The sequence below is a fragment of the Hippocampus guttulatus genome, chromosome 9 (assembly GCF_054856545.1).
Source record: "Hippocampus guttulatus isolate MCC_2025c chromosome 9, RoL_Hgut_1.0, whole genome shotgun sequence".
NCBI lineage: Eukaryota > Metazoa > Chordata > Actinopteri > Syngnathiformes > Syngnathidae > Hippocampus > Hippocampus guttulatus.
This window is the reverse complement of record NC_141269.1, coordinates 225,449-247,390: the sequence shown is the minus strand read 5'-3', so window position 1 is coordinate 247,390 and position 21,942 is coordinate 225,449. Positions and strand designations below refer to the sequence as shown.

General features: G+C 53.5%; 3 protein-coding genes across 17 annotated transcripts in view; 1 reads left to right on the top strand and 2 right to left on the bottom strand.

Annotated features, from left to right (window-relative positions):
- Positions 1–1,275, bottom strand: part of usp34 (ubiquitin specific peptidase 34) — a 33,811-nt gene extending 32,536 nt beyond the window's left edge. For all 13 annotated transcript variants that reach the window (XM_086119071.1, XM_086119080.1, XM_086119077.1 and 10 more), the window contains exon 1: positions 905–1,275. In XM_086119071.1, coding sequence (XP_085975197.1) covers positions 905–947 — 43 coding nt within the window. In that variant the 5' untranslated portion in view covers positions 948–1,275. The remainder of the gene's footprint in view (positions 1–904) is intronic.
- Positions 1,276–6,503: 5,228 nt separating this feature from the next.
- Positions 6,504–15,595, bottom strand: akt3b (v-akt murine thymoma viral oncogene homolog 3b). 2 transcript variants are annotated; one of them, XM_086119182.1, is made up of 14 exons: positions 15,296–15,595; positions 12,918–13,115; positions 12,337–12,462; positions 12,132–12,243; positions 11,301–11,445; positions 11,071–11,202; positions 10,893–10,958; positions 10,709–10,777; positions 10,518–10,640; positions 10,289–10,417; positions 8,429–8,643; positions 8,257–8,344; positions 8,083–8,185; positions 6,504–7,951 (listed from the first exon to the last, which is right to left on the bottom strand). In XM_086119182.1, the coding sequence occupies exons 2-14, from the start codon at positions 12,961–12,963 to the stop codon at positions 7,866–7,868; spliced, it is 1,440 nt and encodes a 479-aa protein (XP_085975308.1). In that variant the 5' UTR covers positions 12,964–13,115; positions 15,296–15,595; the 3' UTR covers positions 6,504–7,865. The 2 variants fall into 2 exon arrangements, with proteins under 2 accessions (XP_085975308.1, XP_085975309.1); XM_086119183.1 differs by lacking the exon at positions 15,296–15,595 and adding an exon at positions 13,870–14,131.
- A 1,209-nt stretch (positions 15,596–16,804) lies between these two features.
- On the top strand, positions 16,805–21,528 carry LOC147199637 (uncharacterized). 2 transcript variants are annotated; one of them, XM_086119184.1, is made up of 5 exons: positions 16,805–16,972; positions 18,012–18,188; positions 18,314–19,000; positions 20,101–20,161; positions 21,200–21,528. In XM_086119184.1, exons 2-5 carry the CDS (start codon positions 18,023–18,025, stop codon positions 21,264–21,266), a joined length of 981 nt encoding a protein of 326 aa, XP_085975310.1. In that variant the 5' UTR covers positions 16,805–16,972; positions 18,012–18,022; the 3' UTR covers positions 21,267–21,528. The 2 variants fall into 2 exon arrangements, with proteins under 2 accessions (XP_085975310.1, XP_085975311.1); XM_086119185.1 differs by having other exon boundaries at positions 16,826–16,972; positions 18,015–18,188.
- Positions 21,529–21,942: the final 414 nt, after the last annotated feature.

Genomic DNA, 21,942 nt, shown 5'->3' with positions numbered 1-21,942 from the left:
TGTTCGACCGAGTCGTGTTTTTTTTTAAATGGACCCGGACGGTTTTGGCCGCGGATAAGACCGTCTTGAGCGTAGCGCGAGTCCGTTAACACTTTGAACGCGAGCGCCCCTCTCTTTTGTTGTCCGATAGCTTTGACGCGTAGGACATAGTCGACGTTGCCCGCTTTGGGGATAAAACCGGCAGCTAAAATACAAACGACCACGATCGCGGCATCGCCTGGCGACGGGGTTAGGGTTGGTGGGGGTTCATAAAAGACACGCTCAGGGAGCCAAGTTGTACGGCGCTAACGTTAGCCGGCGAGCTAACGGCTGCCTCGTTTCGGCGAGTGAGACGAGCACAAAACAAGAGCGAGTTGAACAAAAGTCCACGACCGCGTGACACGAGTCCATCTCGTGCGGGCTTCTCGGTCGAGTCGAGTCGAGTGAGGCCAAAAACAAAAAGACGGCGAGACGCTCGAGCTGGCAAACATCAAACACAAATAGGCTAGCCGGCCTAGCCTGTCCAGATACCTTTCCTGTCGCTTGCATTTCTACAAGACCTCTCTCCAGTTTCCGCGACATTTTCACGCCCTCGACTGTTTGGGGCCGTCGACAACTGACGGATTGGCCGGGGACGTTTGTCTCGCACTTGTGTTTTGACAGACTGGCGGACGAACAAGGCCCCGGGCTGCCTGGCGATGTGACAATTGGACGCCAACGAACTAAAATGCAGCCTGGCGTTAAAATCTACACTTACGCCATCCCGACTGAAAAAAAAAAAAGTGTCTCCCTTTCACACACACACGCGCGCGCGCACATAAACACGAAGATGCAAGGAGCTAACGTTAGCCGGCAAGCTAACATTGATAGTGCGCGTGCACATGTGCGCGCGCGCGTTACAAGGCGAGCAGGTCGCTTTCCTCACTTTGATTCAGAACCTCCACCAGCCCGGCGCAGTTTTCACACATCGTTCGCGCTGAGGACGGCTCGACCGCTCCGTGTCAAACCATCGCTCCGGACGGGGGAAGGCGGCGGGGCGGCCGGAGGAGGCCTTTGACTTCCAGGCTGCCGCTTGGGCTCCAAATAGATGCCGACGAAGCGAGGGGGCCCTCCGCGGAGGCTACAGCGGTCGGCGGTCCGGGCGGGGCTCGGAGTCAGGTGTCGGCGAGGAGGCGGTCGACGTTGGCATCCGAGAGGGGCGAGAAAGGAACACCGTCGGCCGAGCGAGGCCGAGTCAATTCGCAGGCGGCAGGACGTTAGTTGGGAGAGTGGACATGGCCGCCATGTTTAAAACTAGGAATGAGGGCGGGAGGGAGGGAGTTAGGGGCGGGGCTATTGTTTGACGCAGCCTGCGCCGCTCTTCGGCCTTTCGGCGGTTTCCGGTAAACTCGCGTGCAGCGCGTTCGGCTTTTCCTGGAGATGTCGCGAGATTCTGTCGTGACGTCGCGTCTCCCCCCCCGACGCCCCACACGCACACGCGCGTGCGGTCTCTCTCTCTCTCTCTCTCTCTCCCTCTCCCCCCCTCTCTCGCTCTCTCTCTGTCTCCTTACGTGCAAAAGTAAACCCGGTCGTATTTTTTTTGGGGGGGGGGGGGGTCTGAGATGATTTTTTTCGTGCGTGTGTGTCAATTCATTTTTTGCCACACACACTGGGTCATTGAATCTTTGATGGGGTCGGACAGATCCCCACACATTACTTTGAAGAAAGCAAAAATCTTTAGGAAATTCATCAAAATAAAAATAAAAAAATAGGCCACTTGATATATCCAAAGTACAAAGACAGCTTTCCAAACCACCTCATATGTGCACGCGCACTTACACAAACAATGTCAAGGACGGTACAGCGTCCAAAGGGGGAAAAAAGGCGTCACACGCACCGCAACCAAAGTCAGACCGGAAAGAAGGCAAGGACTGCGAGTTCCCCGAACCGGAAGTATATATCAACAAATACAGAAGGCCATGAAAAGCAGCCTTTAATGTGTGGACTCAATAAAGCTCTGATTCGGGGGAGGCAAAAAAGCTAGCGTGTTTCATTTACACCCCCAGACACGCAGAAATGAAACGTGCGCCATGTTCAAGGTGGCGATGAGCAAGTCGGCAATGACGGCTTTGACAGATTTTTCTCCTGCATGTTCGAGAAGGAGTTTCAACTCCCACCTCCGACAGAGCTTTTCCCATGTTCCGGGGGAGACGGGGGACATTGAGTCCGAGTGGACCATGTTCCGTGCCTCTATTGTTGAGGCGGCCAATCTGAGTTGTGGCCGTAAGGTGGTTGGTGCCTGTCGTGGCGGCAACCCTCGTACTCGCTGGTGGACACCAGCAGTAAGGGATGCCGTCAAGCTGAAGAAGGAGTCCTATCGAGCCTTTATGGCCTGTGGGACCCCAGAGGCAGCTGACGGGTATCGACTGGCCAAGCGGAACGCAGCTTCGGTGGTCGCCGAGGCAAAAACCCGAGCGTGGGAAGAGTTCGGTGAGGCCATGGAAGCCGACTTCCGGACGGCTTCGAGGAAATTCTGGTCCACCATCCGACGTCTCAGGAGGGGGAAGCAGTGCACCACTAACACTGTGTACAGTGGGGATGGGGCGCTGCTGACTTCGACTCGGGACGTTGTGAACCGGTGGGCAGAGTACTTCGAAGACCTCCTCAACTCCACCAACACGTCTTCCTTGGAGGAAGCAGAGTCTGAGGACCCTGAGGTGGGCTCTCCTATCTCTGTGGTTGAAGTCACCGATGTGGTTAAAAAGCTCCTCGGTGGCAGGGCCCCAGGGGTGGATGAGATCCGCCCGGAGTTCCTCAAGGCTCTGGATGTTGTGGGGCTGTCCTGGTTGACACGCCTCTGCAACATCGCCTGGTCAACGGGGAGAGTGCCTCTGGATTGGCAGACCGGGGTGGTAGTCCCTCTTTTTAAAAGGGGGGACCGGAGGGTGTGTTCCAACTACAGAGGGATCACACTCCTCAGCCTCCCTGGTAAGGTCTATTCAGGGGTGCTGGAGAGGAGGGTCCGTCAGGAAGTCGAGCCTCAGATTGAGGAGGAGCAGTGTGGTTTTCGTCCCGGCCGTGGAACAGTGGACCAGCTCTACACCCTTAGCAGGGTCCTCGAGGGTATGTGGGAATTCGCCCAACCAGTCTACATGTGTTTTGTGGACTTGGAGAAGGCGTTTGACCGTGTCCCTCGGGGAGTTCTGTGGGGGGTGCTTCGTGGGTATGGGGTACCGAACCCCCTGATACGGGCTATTCGGTCACTATACCACCGATGTCAGAGTTTGGTTCGCATTGCCGGCAGTAAGTCGGAATCGTTTCCAGTGAGGGTAGGACTCCGCCAAGGCTGCCCTTTGTCGCCGATTCTGTTCATAATCTTTATGGACAGAATTTCTAGGCGCAGCCGAAGCGTTGAGGGCGTCCGTTTTGGTGGCCTCAGTATTGCATCCCTGCTTTTTGCAGATGATGTGGTGCTGTTGGCTCCTTCAAACGGGGCTCTCCAACTCTCACTGGAGCGTTTCGCAGCTGAGTGTGAAGCGGTTGGGATGAAAATCAGCACCTCCAAATCTGAAACCATGGTCCTCAGTCGGAAAAGGGTGGAGTGCCCCCTCCGGGTCGGGGGAGAGATCTTGCCCCAAGTGGAGGAGTTTAAGTATCTTGGGGTCTTGTTCACGAGTGAGGGCAGGAGGGAGCGAGAGATCGACAGGCGGATCGGTGCAGCGTCTGCTGTGATGCGGACGTTGTATCGGTCTGTCGTGGTGAAGAAGGAGCTGAGCCAAAGGGCGAAGCTCTCAATTTACCGGTCGATCTACGTTCCAACCCTCATCTATGGTCACGAGCTATGGGTCGTGACCGAAAGAACGAGATCCCGGATACAAGCGGCCGAAATGAGTTTTCTCCGCAGGGTGTCCGGGCTCTCCCTTAGAGATAAGGTGAGAAGCTCGGTCATCCGGGAGGGGCTCAGAGTCGAGCCGCTTCTCCTCCACATCGAGAGGAGCCAGATGAGGTGGCTTGGGCATCTGATTCGGATGCCTCCTGAACGCCTCCCTGGTGAGGTGTTCCGGGCATGTCCCACCGGGAGGAGACCCCGGGGAAGACCCAGGACACGCTGGAGTGACTATGTCACCCAGCTGGCCTGGGAACGCCTCGGGATCCCCCGGGGAGAGCTGGAAGAAGTAGCTAGGGAGAGGGAAGTCTGGGCTTCCCTGCTAAAGCTGTTGCCCCCGCGACCCGGCCCCGGATAAGCGGTAGAAGATGGATGGATGGATGGATGGATGTTCGAGGTTGCTCACTCGCACATCGCCTCGGCCAGCTCGTGCAGGGTCGCCGTCATCTGCGGCTCGAGCTGCTCTTCCACCGTTTTTTTTTTTCATCCCCTTGCCTTAAATATCGGCGGCCGGTATCGGCGCCCCACCATGAAAGCCGATCCCTTCAAAATAAGGCCGGAACAGAAGTTGGTGAACTCAAAAGTTCTAGTTCTCTGAACTTCAATGGTTCGATTATATCCAACTTATATTTTTGGCTACGGTTACTCAAAAGCGGTGAGTTACAGCAACTCATTTTTCTATGTTAGGAATTTAAAAATTTCAATGTTCAAAACTCAATTTATTAAGATATCAGAACAATCTCGAAGTCTTAAAAATAAGTCCGGAAACACCGTTTGATGTCGGGCAAATTCAATTTTTATTTTGTTAGAGACAGCTGTAAGTGAACAGTATTCAAATGTTTGAAAACAAAATAAATCGAAAGCAATTTCTTGTGTGAACAAGGTTCACTTTGATCCAGCCCGTATCCTTTTTTTCACAGCCGCGACGTCCCGCAAACAAAGACGTTCGCTGTTGGGACGTCTGAAGCGGGGGCGGTTCTGGATCGATTTCACTGAGGGGGCCGGGCTGGGGCCAGGGGTTTTGATGGGGGGGGGGGCACATTCAACCCGGGGCTAAAAAGACAGATTCGAGATCTTATTTGACTTTTTATTTCTTCAGACTTTGAAATTGTAGTCATAACATCAGGGTCCTGGGAAACTGTTTTAGGTCTGGCTGCATTGGCGGGTCCTCTTTACATCAACTGATGTCTGTGGACAAAGACAAACCAAATACTGTATATGTAAACACAAGTTCTGCATGGACACAGCATATTCACGAACCCGCTACACTTACATCGCTGAGGCACTCAGACATACACAATTGTCTAAAATGAATTGATTGATGCTATTTATTAATTGTGTTCATTATTTTTTTAATTGTATTAAATAAATATAAATGTATCCATTCTCAAGCCTGACCGGGGACAAACATTGCAACTACACTGAAGCTAGATGTTTTACATGCATATAATTATTCAAATTTTAAAAGGCAATGTCTTATATATTGATCCTGTTAAATAAAAATGAAAATAAAAAGGGAGACTAAAAAAGTTACACGCACGCACACACACACGCGCGCGCACGCACACACACACGCGCGCACGCACACACACACACGCAAATAGCACTCGTGTCGTGGTAATTTCCTTCTCTGCGGACTGCTTCTCATTTTCCCGCTCATTTTTAAGTGGCGCAGCGCACTAAAGAGTCCGACGAGAATGTTAAATCACGCGCTTTGGTTCCACCTTTCGCGTCGGCTACTCGGCGCGACTGCGTAATCTACGCTCGGAGGTGGGGCCACAGCGGGGGCCAGAATCAGTGCTACAGGGGCACTGGCCCCCGTTGCCCCCCCCCCCAGAACCACCACTGGACAAGAGAATGGAATTTGAAGGGAAAGCTATAAAAACGGGATATGGATATGGTCACGCTCACGCGGCAAACAACGGCGCTAAGCTAGTCAGCGAATTAGCTCTGATTTGAAGGCGGGGGCGCCCAATGCGTCCATCGCAATCGACCGGGAGCCGGCGAACTGGTCCCAAGTCGACCGCAAGAAAATGGGTGGGGGGTTCGGTTGGATGTGTTTGTTTGTATCTTTAGCTTTCGTTCATTGTCGGCCCGTTCCGACTGTCGCTCGTCGTGTCGTGCGTGCATATGTGGCCGAGTGCCCGTCCCGAAAAGTGGACTCCGCCTATGCGGTTCCTCGCTCGCGCACGATTTGGCCGCCGCAGCACGAGCGCCGACTCGCTGGACGAGCGCCACTTCCGGCTCGGCCTCAAGACGCAGGCCGGAACGTATCCTCGCTTCCGACTCCGCCTTCCTTCCGATGACTCCGCCTCTCGGGTCAGGCTCCAGGCTCCGGGCCCACGAGGAATCCGGCGTCCTACGCGCGGATTTGGAAGCGGCGTCTCCGCTGAGTTTGTGGCACGTCTCGAAGCTCTGGCGCCCAACTGCCGTCGCTGTGAATTGCACGCCTCATTTGATTTGATTTTTTTTTTTTTAGACAGGCGGGTACTCTGTGCTACAAACGTCGCTAGCTCATTGCGAAAACGTAATGCTAGGCTAACACAACTAGCGCCATTGGCGCGCAAACACTTGGGCAACATCAACAGAAATGTTAGAATGCGGCAACGCAACAGGATGGGAATTGCTCACCGTCATAAAAAATAAAATGAAGAAGAGAGAAAGTTGAAATGCTTTTGTTTTAATTGAAAATAAATACTAGCACAGCAAAGCAAGTCCACGACTGGGTTCTTGCTCTCACGTTTTGGTAAGAAAACAAAAACAAACGATCCCAAAAGAAAAACAAAATGGGGAAGAACAACCCCCCCCCCCAAAAAAAATCCGTCATCATCACGATCCGGGGTGCTTTTCATCATTTTTTTGGCGACCGAGGAAGAGATGGGGGGGGGGGGGGGGGGGGGCTGAGGCCCATCGCCATGGAGACGGAACATTTGAAAAGAAAAGGGAGAAAAAGCATATTGCATAACTATGTACAGGACACCAGGCGGCGCCATTTCACGGGAATGTTTCTGCAACGAGACGGAATTCCGCGTCCGGACGCGTCACTTGCACTCCAAAGTGATTGGTCACCCTCGGAAAGAAAAACAAGTCTGGAGAAGTGCGCGCGAGAAAACGAGTCGGCCGCCGCTTTGCGGCTTTTACGTTTCCTTTCCACCAGGGGGAGACAACCCGATCGTTTCCTTCGCATTTAACGTTCGTCCGTTAGCCTTGGGGAAAAAAAAATAAAATAAAAATTTTAAATCGCGTTTCAGCAGACGAGATGCACAACTCCTGAGTTTTGAAACGGAATCGCGTCGCAGACGAGCATTCAATGTGGGGGGGGGGGAGGGACAAGATGAGGAACGCCAAAGAACGTGACGGTTGTCGCCTGTCCATGTTTGCGAAACAAACAGAAATGTGTGTGTGTGTGTGGGGGGGTTGTTTTGGGGTATTTTTTTTTTTTTTTGCGTGCGTTACGATCCAGGCGACCCGGGGAGTCATGCGCGTTACTCTCGAGCAAAACAAAAAAACCAAAGGCGTGCGGAGACGACGACGAGTGGGCACACGTAAGGCAACGTTTTTGGTGCTTTGTTCCACCCCCCCCCAAAAAAAAAAAACATTGTCGCCCTCGATGTCTTCTGCTTCAGACGCAAGTGCAATAAAGGGGGGGGGGTTTAGGGGTGATCATCACCACCATGAGGACAAGGAGCACACAATGTAACGTGGAGAAGGCGGAGAGGAAAATAAATACAAAGTTGGCCTCCTGCAGAAGAAAAAAAAAAAAAAACGTGGCCGACTCCTGTTTAGCGTGGGTGCGTGCCCACTGTGCAAAAAAACTTTTTAAAGTCCACCGAGAGACTTCCCGCAAGCCCCCCCCCCCCCCCCCCCCGGGGAAAACAGAGAGGCGAGACCGGGACTGGTTTTTCCTAAAAATGGCTACGTGCTTTCCTCCAAATGGAGACGAGGCAGAGCGGGGGTGAGTTTAGGGCGGGGCGGGGCGAGGAGGGGCGGGGCGAAGAGGGGCGGGGCGAAGAGGGGGCGCTCACTCTCGCCCGCTGGCCGAGTAGGAGAACTGCGGGAAGTGAGGCCGCCGCTCGTTGTCGGCGGCGTCCATGCCGTCCTCGTCGTCTGCGCGGGCGACAAAAACAAAACAACAAAAAAAAAAAAAAGCGCACGTGAGCCGGCCGGCATTTCTCAATCTTTTGGGCGTCGGGCGGGAAAAAGCGCCGGCGATGACAAACGGCCAGCCCGGCACTCACATTTCTCCGGTGGCGTGATGGTGATGGTCTGCGCCGTGAACTCTTCATCAAAGTAGCGCGTGTCCGTCTCGGAGCTCACCTGAGGCTGGAAGGGCGGGGCCATCTGAAAAAGGGAGGCGGGGCCGGACGAGGTCACTCGGATCGTCGCGCGCAAACCGGAGCGAGCGCTCTCACCTTCTTGTCGTAGACGTCCTGCCAGTCCACGCTGACAAAGAAACTGTGTCGCATGATCTCCTTGGCGTCATCCGGTCCCCCGCCCAGCCTGAGATACGGAGGGGGGGGGGGGGGGGGGGGGGGATGAGGCGGAAGGAAAAGAAGAGGGACGAGCGGCCGGCCGCCGTCTCACCGTTTGTTGGGGTCCTTGATGAGGAGGCCCGAGAGCAGCGACTTGGCGTCGGCCGACAGCGTGCGCGGGAACTTGATCTCCTCCATCAGGATGAGCTCAAAGAGCTTCTCGTGGTCCTGGTTGTAGAAGGGCAGCCGCCCGCACATCATCTCGTACGTCACCACGCCCAGACCCCACCAGTCCACCGCGCGGCCGTAGTCGTTGTCCTCCAAAACCTGCAAAAAATAAAATAAATAAAAATCAAAGAGCGGATCTTCCGCACTCTTAAGGCGCAGCGAAACGGCTTTTGCGTTTTCTTCATAATATGTCCACGCCAAGATGGCCGCCTCCAACGTTGTCACTTGCCGTCGCTCCACCGAACTGCGTCGCTTGCTTTATGAAATACGTTTTTTTTTTTTTTTTTTTTGGTTGCGGCTCTGAAAAGAGGGAGAGCTGTGGTGGTTAGATTTTTTATTTTTATTTTATTTTTTAAACGCACACTTTATGAATGGTTTTCGCCGTCTCAACAAATCCAGCGACGCCCGTCCGTCTCCGAGAGGCGTTCACGAGCGCCTCGGAAAAACGTAAATCAACCATTCCTTCATTGAAACGACGAACACGGATAAGAATGCATCACGACAGAATCAAGTGAGGAAATCACAAAATAAATTCGATAGCCCCCCCCCCCCTCCAGAATTTATTTGGCGAGTTCCTCGTTCGTGAAAACACAACAAAGGAATAAATAAACGCTTCTGACACGAGCCGGTCTCCTACATTTGACTGAGCTTTCTGTTGGCGCTATGCTCAAGGAAATGCCTAAATTAATTCTGTTGGGGGGGGGGGGGGGTTATGGAATTTATTTTGTGATTTTCTGTTTTGAGGCATGACTGTCTTTTCGATTTTCGTCGGAGTAATCGTTACTTTACGTTTTTCCGGGGCGCTCATGAACGCCTCTCGAGTCAAATGAAGGGCTGTAGCACCATCTAGCGCAGGGGTGGGCAATTATTTCCCCCGGGGGGGGGGGGGGGCAAATGAGAAGCAGAAAATATTGTGGAGGGCCGGGCCAAAAGTTAGAAATAGAAAATAAAGAAGATAGCACAATGTCTTTGTATGTCAGTAATAATGTAACATTCTCCTCCACCATCACGCTCGGCACCGGTTCTCCTCAAGGATGTGTACCGAGCCCCCCGTTGTTCACGCTCGACACATTTGACCGCTCTCCGACTCTTATTCGCAATCCAGTTTGCGGAAAGTTTTTAACCCGATAACAATCAAAACGTCCTAGGAAATGTTCGTTTACTCGAGCCGCAAGCAATTCACTCCGAGCATGGAAATTGCCAGAATCGGACCGAGTAAGAATCGCTTCCTCGTTTTTCAAAGTCTCGTAGATTTGAGTCTTTCCGACTCCGGGTTTGGTACTTTGTTACCCGCTTCGTTTAATCAGATACATATCACGTTCCTTTCCGCGGTCGTTACTCTCTCCCTCTTTCTTCGTCTTCCCCTCCCTCCCTGCGCTCTGCAACTTGAAGTAACTGCGCCGCCCGGTGTTAAAATACCTGTCATTACAAGTCCAAACGAAATGAAAGCAATCAAACCTTAATTGTGCGCCGATCTTCGGCGGGCCGGATTAAAAAGACCAGCGGGCCGGATCCGGCCCGCGGGTCGTAGTTTGCCCACCGCCGATCCAGCGGACGCGTTGGCGATTGCGCCTTATAACGCGGATGCGTTTAAGATCCGGAAAAAGCAAAATGGCAAAAAATAGACCATCCGGTGCGGAAAATACGTCCCCGGTGCGAAAGGGGCCCCTCGCGCATGACAACGAGACCGTCGGAGGACGGCGCGAAAAGCGCCCGACAACAAGGAGAATCGGCGCCGCCTGACCTCGGGCGCCAGGTACTCGGGCGTGCCGCAGAAGGTCTTCATGGTGGCCGTGTCGGTGATGCCCTCTTTGCACAGGCCGAAGTCGGTGATCTTGATGTGTCCGTCTTTGTCCAACATCAGGTTCTCCAGCTGCTCGCGCGCGCACACGCATACACACACAAGCTCCCGTTTGCTCCCTTCCAAAAGATTCCATCGACGGCGGGCACAAAAAATAAAACAAAACAACCACCTTGAGGTCCCGGTAGACGATCTTGGCCGAATGCAGGTAGTCCAGCGCCGAGACGATCTCGGCGCCGTAGAAGCGCGTGCGGTCCTCGGAAAACACCCGCTCCCGGGACAGGTGGAAAAACAGCTGCGGAGAAAATGTTTTGGGGTTTTCTTTTTCCGCGGGGGGGGGGTTTGATCCACGGGTGTTCTGACCTCTCCTCCGTTGACGTACTCCATGACGAAGCAGAGGCGGTCCTTGGTCTGGAAGGAGTACTTGAGAGACTGCCGCATGCGTGACAAGGAGCACGCGACGTTAGGATTTGTGATGATTTTTTTTGAGGGGGGGGGGGGGGTCAAACGTTACCGATGACCTCGGCGCTCACGTTGCGACGCTCACCGTCAGGAATGGATGCCGAGTGTTTTTTAGCACCCGACTTTCCGTGAGCGTGTGAGCAACTTCGTCCTGCGGCAGAGCAGCAAAGTCAAAAAAGAAAAAAAGGGGCGGGGGGGTCAGTCGCGCGCCGCGTGAGCCCTCGATCCATCCGTTCCGCAGCCCTCCGACCGGCTTGCGTTACCTTGGCGATGATGACTTCCTTCTTGAGGATCTTCATGGCGTAGTAAGTTCCGCTGGCCTTCTCTCGCACCAGGATGACTTTGCCGAAGGTGCCTTTGCCCAGAAGCTTCAGATAGTCAAAGTCGTTCATTGTCTGCGGAAAGGGGGAGGGGGGGGCAACACACACACACACACAAGCGCCAAATGGAAAACGACGGCCAACGACGTCGTCGGCGACGTGCGGAGACGAACCTTGCGCTTGTAGTGGCTGATGGAGGTGTCCATCTCCTCCTCGTTGACGTCCTCCATCCGCGAGGCGGGGCCGCACAGGATGCCCTCCTCCTCCTGCTTGGCCAGCGACTCGGCCACCGTCTGGATGGCCTCCGCCCACTCGTCCCTGCCGGTTCAGTCGGCAGCGTCACTTTTCATCCTGGCTATTTTAGACGCTTTTGGGGAGACTACTTTGGATTTTGGAGGATTTGTTTGATTTTTCAGGGCGGCGAAACTCCCCCGACAACGAAAATCTACATGGGCGAAAATAACCCCTTAGGGTGAAAAAAAAAACTCTTCAGGCATGAAAGCCATTCCCACTCTCCGACAAAAAAAAACAACAACTCTTGTTGCGTTTTACGAACTCTTTTTCTCTGCTCCTGCGCCCTTCACCGCAACGGCGTCTCACGCGACAGCGACCTCTACTGCTTCGTTCGCAAACGGCAACGGCGAGCAGCACGCTGGTTTTACGCACGCGCGGCCGTCCGGGAAGTGAAAGTGAATGCCGATCGTCAATTTCGCAATTTACATCCGAGATCAAATTTGCTACAGTGAAAACCCCCCTGTTGTGAAAAATGTCTTGCTGCAAACATGACTATTCTCATTGACCGAGTTCAAAACTCGTATTCATTTGTTGTGTAACAAATTGAACTTTGTACTATTTGCATCGTTGTCTTTGTTGGAACTTTGGTTTCTAAAACCCCAAATGTGAAGTTTCGTCAAGGTGAAACGAGATCAAAACAAGAGAAATCCAAATCCGCCTCGATCCTGCCATCGTCTGTCCATTTGAGTGGCGGGGCGGCGACGGCTGACCTCTCGTCCGGCGTCTCCACGTGGAAGGTCCTCTCGATGACGGTGGTCCACTGCAGACAGCGGATGATGAAGGTGTTGGGTTTGGGACGCTCCGTCTTCATGAGTTGACATTCTGAAAGCAAAGTGTTGGTTTTTTTTTTCAAGCGCGTGCGGGAGGGTAAACGTGTATTTATTTATTTATGGGGAGCATTTTTGGGCATCTTACTTGCGACGGAGAAGTTGTTGAGCGGGTAGGCCAGATCCGAATCCTGCGGTTTGTCCTTGTAGCCGACGAAGGAGCCGTCCGTCTTCAGCAGGAAGTAGCGAGGACGCCAGTTCTTGATGTACTCGCCTGCCCGCGGGGAAAACGACACGCGTCTGGGGCGTTTTATTTAGTTTTTGGGGGGGGGGGGGGGGGGTTGAGGGCGGGACCATCAGTTAATCAGGGACGCCAACGGCTCGCGTTGACAAAAGCGGAAAGGGGCGTGGTCTGGACGGGGCAACGAGTAAGACATCATACGCGTCCGATCGCAGGGGGGCCGTTTACAATCCGAAGATGGAAAGACTGATCGGGAGAGCTTGTGAAAACTCGACCGTAACGTACCTGACCCCCCCCCCCTAAAATTTTCTCAACGGATTTCGACCATTCACAAAAATGATCAATTTAACTCATTCACTCCCAAAGACGTCTTTACTCGTCTTTTCAGACTCGGTCTAGAATTGGCTGCTACTGAATGAGTTTTAAGAAATAAAACGTGATTGAAACGGACGATTCCCCCAAATTGGATCGAGGAGAAGTAACGTCACCTCTTTTTTGGACCCATCCTTCCTTGACAACGTTCTGGTCGCTCATGGTGGCGTCGCAGGTTCTCTCCCAGGATTCGGCCTTGCGCTCGCCTCCTTCTTGTCACTTTCTCTCTCTCCTGACTTCACGTTTCCTTCCCTTCTTTTTTTTCCGTCCTCTCCTTCTTCTTCTGTGGTCAGACGCGGCCCCGGTGAGTCAGCCTGGAAGGAAACAAAACAAAAGCCGCGCTCGGTGGATCGTTCGGGGGGGGGGGGGACACTTCCCGTCTCCTCAGTTCCTTCCCTCGACCGGCTCCTTCTCTCCCCCTCCGCAGGGGATGAGAGTGGCGAGCGATGACGAAGGCGGAAGGGGGCGTGGCCACTTACAAAAGTGGCGCGAAACACGCTGAAGATGAAGTGTATTTATTATTATTGTATTATTATGATTGACACACGACAGTATTTGAAACTTGAACAGAAAAAAAAACGCCAAGATTGTTACTTATACTTATAATATACTTATACTTGATTTTCTCTTCATTTGAAGCTTTTTAGCAAGCGCGCTAAAAAGCACGACATTGGCGTTAGCCCATAGACGAAGTAACGACAAACTAACGCTTTGCGATAAAAAAAAAAAAATCATAATTTTAAACGGCATACAAAATGGATGCTTGCAAACGTTACTTGTAAACATTACGAGCCCCGAATCTGCCGAAGACAGACGAGTATTTTTTGCAAGGGCTCGGGCAGTCGCGTAGGACGCCGATATCAGCCATCGATACCGAAGGCCAAGAAATATAGAAACACAAGACAGAAAAGTCGCCGTTGACAATGATCTAATATCTTTTCTTGTCTTAGTTGCAATTTTGTCCTTTACGAAGTACGAGTGGTATTGATGAGTACTGGTATCGGTCTGTGGAAAAAAAATTAAATAAAATAAAAGGCTGAATCAAACAAACAAACCATTCAGACTCACATTCCCACCGATGGGCAATTTGGATTCTTCGGCGAAGAATCCAAAAATGACGACGAGTAACTATTTCTGATCTCCGTAAAGCTTCAACATCGGTGCTTGGGTAAGTGCGAGGAGTGACGCATCAACGGGAGCGGCACGGGTTTTCGGTGGAAACGTTTCAACCAATCGGGAGATTCGGTTCCGACAAAAGCAAAACATTGCAAATGTATGTTGGGAAATAATCACGTTCTGCTGTTGGAGATGATAGCAAACAAAAAGGTTCTCCCCCCCACCCCCCCCGAAAAAGCCCTTTTGAATTAAAAAAAAAAAAAAAAAAAGACATTTTCTCCTGAGCCCATCAGTCGATTTTCCAAATTCTCGGTGCATCCGGGGTCAAAGTGGCCGTTCCGAGCCGGCTCAAGCGTTCTAACGGGAAATTCTTGTCATCCGGATCAAGGTGAAATCCATCAATCCAAATGTGCTGAGCCCCCCCCCCCCCCCCCGCTTAAAGAAAGCCAAAGGCCGCACGGCGCGGTCCTCCAGCGGCAGAGAACAACACCTCACAACAATGGCCGAGCAGCAGCCGGTCTCGCGAGCCACCCCCCCCCCCACCCCCACCCCACCCCCGGACGAGCGGCATCCCGGCAGAGGGGATGCTTCGAATCCGCCGGCCGCGATGCCGCGCGCCCAAGAAACACACCAACAAACCAGCGAACGGAAGCGGGGGCCTTTTTGTCTCAAGGGCGCCGTGTGGTGTCATTTATTTGTTATATAACAACATCCGCTAGGCGTTGCTTCCATTTTCTTTGCGAGGCCAGCAAATGTCGGCCGGCCAACGGAAAGCCGTTGGAGAGCCGCCCGCCGCCCGTTCAACGCGTCGCCCGGCGGCCTGGCGCGTGGGGGGGGGGGGGGGTGCGGGAGAGGAGACGGCGTGGGGCTCGCCGGGCGTTGGACGCCTTTGGTTTCGGCGGCTCGAGCGATGGATGCTAGCGGGGCGGGGGGATGCTTGGAGGGGGAGGGGGGTGCTGCGAACGGAAGCTAAAGTGGCGCTGTGATGCCCGCCTTCATTTTCTTTCGAATCGTGCTTGGAACAGTGATAAAAAAAAATTACCCGGGGGGGGGGGCTTGACGAGGCCGCGAATCGCCCCCCCCCCCGCACCCCCGGGGGGGGGGGGGACACCATCCTTCCTCGAGCGGCCGACCAGCGAGCCCCGCGAACCGCAACTCGGCAGCTAGCCTAGCGTGCTAACGTCGCTTCGCACCCGCCACAACCAGCCGCCCCCCCCCTCTCTCCTTTCCCTGCCTCTGCCCCCCCCCTCCCAAAAAACAAACAACTCCCGACGTCTGCCGCTCCTCACACCGACCCGGCACGAAGAGGAGCCGCCTGTCTTCCGTCGCGGTCGCGAGGAGGACGGCGGCCCTTGTTCAGGCGACACGGGCGTCTCACCTGGTGGTCGAAGAACGACCGGGATGCCCCCTCCCAGTCCTCCGCCTCCGCCTCGACGGCCGCTCGAGCATCCGACGGGTCCCTCAGTGGCGAGAGTAGGAGGCGGACGGCTCCATAGTCGCCGGTCGCGAGTCCCGAAACGGACAGACTGGGAGACTGAGGCGCCGGCGGAGGGCAGACGGACACACAGACAGATAAACGCCGCTCGTGTCCCTCCGCTGCTCCGCCCGAAAAAGTCGCTCCAGCCCGACTGCACTCGGCTGGACTCGGCTCGGTTCGGCTCAGTCGGCGCGTCACGAGCAGCCGGCCAGATCTGTCTGACACATTTACTGACCGTGGGAACTCTGATTACTCCCCCCCCCCCCCCAAAACCCCAGGCAATTTTAACGGGGCTTAGTTCGCGTCTCTTTCTACACCGAAACGCATCACAATTCCAGCTGATGTTGAAATGCACGCAACGACCCAGTAATCACGGATCGTCATTTATTGCGGCGCGATCGATTCGCTTGAAGTGGGTGGGGGGTTACGGAGTGCACCTGAAGGCATCACCCCCCCTCCGCGAGCATTCAAAGCTTTTGTTGGTCTCTGGCTTTTGTTGTCTGTGTGACGTCTGTGGTCACTTCACGTGTCGCTGATTGTTCTCACTCATCTGCAGGCGGCTAACTTTCATCACTCCATGATTAGAAAAATAAAAACGGACTTTCCAGTATTTCGGTCATCATTATACTTTTTAGTTTACCAAAAATCTATAGCTGCCCCCCCCCCCCCGTGAATGGCCTCTTTGTTTGACAAACCTGCTCTCTGCGTGGCTGCATCGACAACACCACACCCGTTGTTGCTGCTTACGAGTCGTCGTTCAAAATGATGAAACCGGGTGACAAACAACCCGTCCGGATAGACAACACTCAAACCCCGACAAGCACGCGGGTGCGAATGCATGGAGAAAAAAATAAATTGGTGCAGCGGATACGCAAATCACTTGCCTTGTTATTTCTCTGAGAGCAATACGCTTCGTATAAGGACGAATGAAGTCTCTCGATTTGTTCACATGAAGTCTGGATTGCGGTGTGAAATACACACGCGACTGTTAATGTATAGCTACAAAGATCATAGGCTGTATAAAGACAAACTACAAAACGTGCCAATGATTTGACATCGCCTTTATTCCATGTTTCTCTTTGATTTCCAATTTAAAATGTCTTTTTGAAAAAAAAATCGTTTCGCTGGAACTGCCACGAGATGGCAGCAAATCACAATTTTCTTAATTAGGCGGAGCGTGGCAGTTGAAAGCGCGTGGGAAAATGGCCGCGTATTTCTAATGCTGAGCAACATTCGCACTCGGGGAGGGGAGGGGGGCACATTTCACCTCGAATGGCATCTTATTGCCACTTGGATGCAGCATCACAGCGAAATGCCGCCTCACCCTGTTTGCTCCAAGGGATTTTCGTCTCTTCCTTCTCCACGATACGCGACCGACATTTATTTTCATAAAGCGACCATCGCTTTTTTTTTTGTTCCGCCTCGCTTTTATTTCCTTGAAGCCGAGGCCGGCGAAGGAACGCCTCAAGAATGTTGCTGATTGGAGCGCAGAACAGGTTGGTCCGCGACGCGCCAGCGGCAGTCCAAACTCTTTGTTTCCAAGCGCGGGCGGGCACAAAAGAAACTCGCAGTTGACAGGTAAGCGCCTTTCTTTGCCCGTCCGCTTTGACTTTTTTTAAATTTATTTATTTTACACGTATTGTCCTAAAATTGTTCAATGAGGACACCTTGACCCAAATCGGGGCTGTCCAAACTTTTTTTTTTTTTCTTTCGAGGCTCCTGCACCAGATTTGCACATTCAGAACCAAAACAAGAGAAATGGTTTTGGCGTGAGGCCGATGAACTCATTCGGAAGCATTTGGACTCCCTCTTTCAAGGTTGCGTTCGGTGACGATATCGGCACGGAATCTCCCAAAAAGAGCGTCGGTTGCGTTCACCCGAAGCATCTCCGAGGCCTTTTCTGAACAGAACGCTAATGTTTTGCTTCTGACACCTCAAACTTCGACCCCACCCCCAGAAAACAAGACGGAGAAAGGGCTTTTTTGACGGCAAAATAGCAAACGTTTTCTCCGGCCCGAGGGATGCGCCGTGAGTGACGCCACCGCTTCACCGCATGACTTGAGTTGAATGGCGGCGGCTTTTTCTTTTTGTTTTGCTTCTTTGGTTTTGTTTTCAACCACAACCGCAATTACAACTTTGACTTTTGTTCCCGTAACCTTTTAGCGGAACATGAAATGGACCTTTTATCTCCATCTACGCATCCACCCATCCATCCATCCGGTCATCAAGCGCTTGTTGGGGATGTGGGTGGGGGGGGGGGGGGGGCGGTGTTCAGAAGGGAAGCCCAGATTTCTCTCTCTCTGTCTAACTTTTCCTGAGCGCCCAAACATAAATGAAACCGAAAGACACAAACAAAGACATCTCCGCCCCATTTCCTCCTCTCATCGCTCGCGGTCGACTTGGGACCAGTCCGCTGGCTCTTGGTCGATCGCGATCGACGTTTTGGGCACTCCTGCCTTAAAAACAGCGGTAACTCGCTCGCTAGCTTAGCACTTAGCACCTAGCGGCGTTGTCTGCGCATGAGCGGCAATTCGGTCATCTGATCGGTTGCCCTCGAGGTCAATCAAGTAACGGGATTGGCGATGGGCTGACGTAGTCCGATTCCGAATGCCGACAGAAGACGCCGACATGAGGCCGACATCCGCCCTGCTGTTCCCGCTGCTGCTGCTGCTGCTGCCGGCGCTCCGGTGCCACGGCCGTACCGTGTCCAGGTGCGATCTGCGAGACAAGCTGAGGGACAAGATCAAGCTGTCGGAACGCACGCAAAACCTCACCGAGGTGGTTTTGACTTTGCGTGAGTCACCCCGGACGACAACGTCTCTCTTCGCATCTCTCTGGTTTCACGCGCGGCGCCGGGCGGACCGAAGGATTCCACGAGTTGATTTGAGCTGAAATCTTTGCTTGCTGTTCTCGTCGCAGTCGTGTGCCAACTGGAAAAGGTCTCCCACCGCAGCACCAGCTTCGTGACCATCTACGGCCAACGCGCCACCACCACCGCCGCCGCCGCCACCACCACCACCACCACCGCAATCCCAACGACCAACAGCACCACGTCCGCCAACCAAATCGTCATCATGAGCAACCAAACGGTCACCTCCAACGCCACCGTTCCGACTCCCTTGAGCAACGGCACCGCCGCCCCGCCCGTCAACCAAAGCGGTATCGGCAACCAAACCGTCAACTCCAACCAAACGCTCGATGAGGTCAACGATGGCCAAGACCAGGACCAGGAAGACGACGCTACAGGTGAGGAACCAGAACAGGAAGAAGAACCTGAAGTACAAGAAGAACTATTCGACGGGGCAGAAGAAACCTACGATGAGGAGGGCGAGTACCTTTATGTGAATCAGGGAAGCAAAATGGACTTCCACTTGGACGACTGGTTGAAGCTGATGGAACTTCTCAACGAGGAAGAGAACATGTTTGATGAACAAATGCTGGTGATCGCCGACGACAAACTGAGCGCCGACGAGGACGACGGCAGCGACAAGCTCTTTCAAATGGAGTGGTCGCTGGGCTACCACGGCCTCTTCCAGCTCTCGGACAGCTACTTCTGTCAGTCGACCGCCCGATGGAGCCAGAACGCCTGCAACAGCACCTGCGACGGTGAGTGCCGCCCACCCAGGGGGGGAAAATGGATCCGATCGGGAGTTCCTTAATGCTGACCGATGAACCCCGGACAGTTTTGGTTTGGGTTGCTCAGTTCCGGTTTGATTTCACTCCTTCGCTCCCAAAGACGTTTTGGAACGTCTTTGCAGACTTGGTCTAGAATTGGCTGGTACTGAACGGGTTAAATGAGAGGAACCGGAACCACGTGTCGCGCCATATCGACAAGCGAGACGTCAAAGAAGAACCCACCCCCACCGTGTCCCGGTGTCGCATGTAGAACCCACTCGATGGTGACAGACACGCAATGATATACATAGCACCTACTCAAAGACCAGGAACCAAAGGTAGAATGATCACACGGAGAACCGAGCCCCTCACCCGGAATTGCTCGTAGACACAGCTCCAAGACCAAAAACCACACCAACGGCCTACTAGGAAAACCATACATACCAAATCCGTGACCTAGAACCACATGTAGTACCAACTCAACAATATGGACCATAATGAAGAACCAACACACTGACCCCCCCCCACTCCCCACCAAAAAAAAAAACCTGACAAGACTCCACAGCTCCCCAAAAGCCCAGAGTGACACGTAGAACCAATCTCACCGAGCGAGACGCATACGCAGGGCCAGCCAAAGACATGAGACTTGGTTTTGACATCCGGTCAAACCTCGGTTTTCGAACGTCTCTGTTTCTCGACCAAATCGGGTTCTCGACCGGAAAATTTGAGATTTTTACGCTTCGGATTATGACCGCAAACCGTTTTTTCAGCCAAACTGAGCAAACCCAAATACGCCACTCGACTCCCCTCGGCTTCCATACACAAAAACACCGGCGGTCAGACGGAGCGCAGTCCGCACCGAAAGCCGAGCTCGACTTTCGGTGCGGGGTTGTCGTTCCTTTCCGCGAGAGGATTTGATCGGTTTTGAGCCTCCTGGCTACAAGGCACCGTTCCGCAAGAGCGCTCTTTCCGCGGGTAGAAATCCTTCGGAGCAGGATTTGAAGACGTGGTGACCTTCCAACAGTCCAAAATTGCCAAATTTTGGACAGAACCCGGTACTATTAACCTCCTCCCTCCTTCTGCCCCCACAGCGTTCACCGACGACGACATCGCGGATGACGTGGATTGCTTCGTCGACAGTCTTTACTGGCTGTAAGTCACATCCCGCTTCATCTTTCCGTAAACTCTGTTGTTGGGCCGCTCATTCTCGACTGGTGGGGTCAAAGGGGGGATCGAAGCGCCAATGACTGTCAGAATTTGACGTGCCAAAAGGCCCCGAACGGCGAGCCCGTCTCGGCCGTCGAGGCTTCCCGTACCGCATCTCGTACGTGATCACTTTTGCTTTGCCCAGTTGGATGTCGCAACGGCAAGTCACCCGCGTATGCAGTGACTATTTGAAGACTCGCGGCGGCGCTATTGCGTCGAGTCTGCTCCGCGCGGGACCAGCGAGCACGCGGAACTCGAACGACCGCATTTTGAGACGGAACAATTAGAGCAAATTCATTGCAAAGTCTCGCCGGTTTGCCGACGCGGGTGGGGGCATTTCGCAAGAGTCGATCTCAATCTTGTTGTTCTCAATCCACCCGCAACAAAACAAACCAAGTCAAACGCTGCAGGGGCTTAACCGGGGCTACGCGGATTTCTGACTCGGACTCGGACCCCCTGGCTCCCTGGTCTGAAGCCAACAGTCCAGAACCCAGGTCTGAAATCGTAGCGCACTTGACTTTGGAGTCAGCCGGTCCTCCATCGAGCGTCTCCAGTGGGTCCCGAATGCCGCCTCTTGACTGGCAGGCCCTCTTACTCCGACTCTGGCATCCCTTCATTGGCTCATTTTGGACTTCTTTTGAAGAAGGTCCAGCGCTTTGCTTTCAAATCTCGAAACGGCCCGGCCCCAACCTTACGTCTCGAAGTTCTTCCGCAGCCGCCCGCTGCAGACCGGACACTATTTGAGGAAGCGAGAACCACGGAGGGGATGGTCTTTCAAACTCGTCCTTTTTTGAATCTTGGACTTTGAGACCCAATTTCGAGGTGGGCTGTTTTGTTGCGGTACGAATTCTCTTTGCCCCACCGCGCTGGTTTTCAAGTGCCCGAGAAATGCACTTGAGTCGAGTTGAGAAGTGGGAAGTGTTTTGTGCCTTTGCTCCGTTCCGTCCCCGCTAATCCCGCTCGCTGTTTTCTCCCCCCTGCCAGGTACACGCTGAGGACGGTGGCGCCTCGGTGCTACCAAACCGCCGACTTCTTCGGCCAGTGCAACTGAGCTGCCGCTCCGCAGCCCTTCGCGGTCACGTCTCCCCCCCCCCCCCACCCTTCCGAAGAAACTAGCTCTCACTTTTGATCGCCCCTCTCGGCTCACGTCATACCCAATGATTGTGTTCTGATTTTTTTTTCTTCGTACCAGCGCCGCATGCGGCGATGCTTTTGACCGACCGCGGACGACGTCGGCGACGACGCCTTCGCCCAACCGTTGTAAACCTGTTGAACGAATCACAATGAATCAATAAAGGCCGTGATCATTGACACCCTCGTTTGGAAACTTTGGCTGACGTTTGACAATAGGAAACACAGGTCGCTGTCATTGAGGAAGTCAAGAAGGAACACACCTTGTCGGAGAATGCTTTTGTTGCGCGCATCAAATTAAAATGTTTTTTTCCTTCTCGCAACCCTCCGCGCCGTGGCATTTTTGGATGACTCGGAGCAGGAAATGAATTTGAGCGTGTGACTGCACGTTGAAAAAAGAAATCAATAAAAACTCGGAGCACAGGTTTAGAGGTCACGTCCTGTCTTATGTGATGTCAAGTGGGCGGGGCCGATCAATTGGTCGGCGACGTTACGGAAACAACAAACCGGTGTCGCTCCCTTTGTCGGGCGCGAGGAAAATCTGGACTCGGCGGACGCGCACCTCGTGCCCAATCGATCGACTTCACGTCGAAACC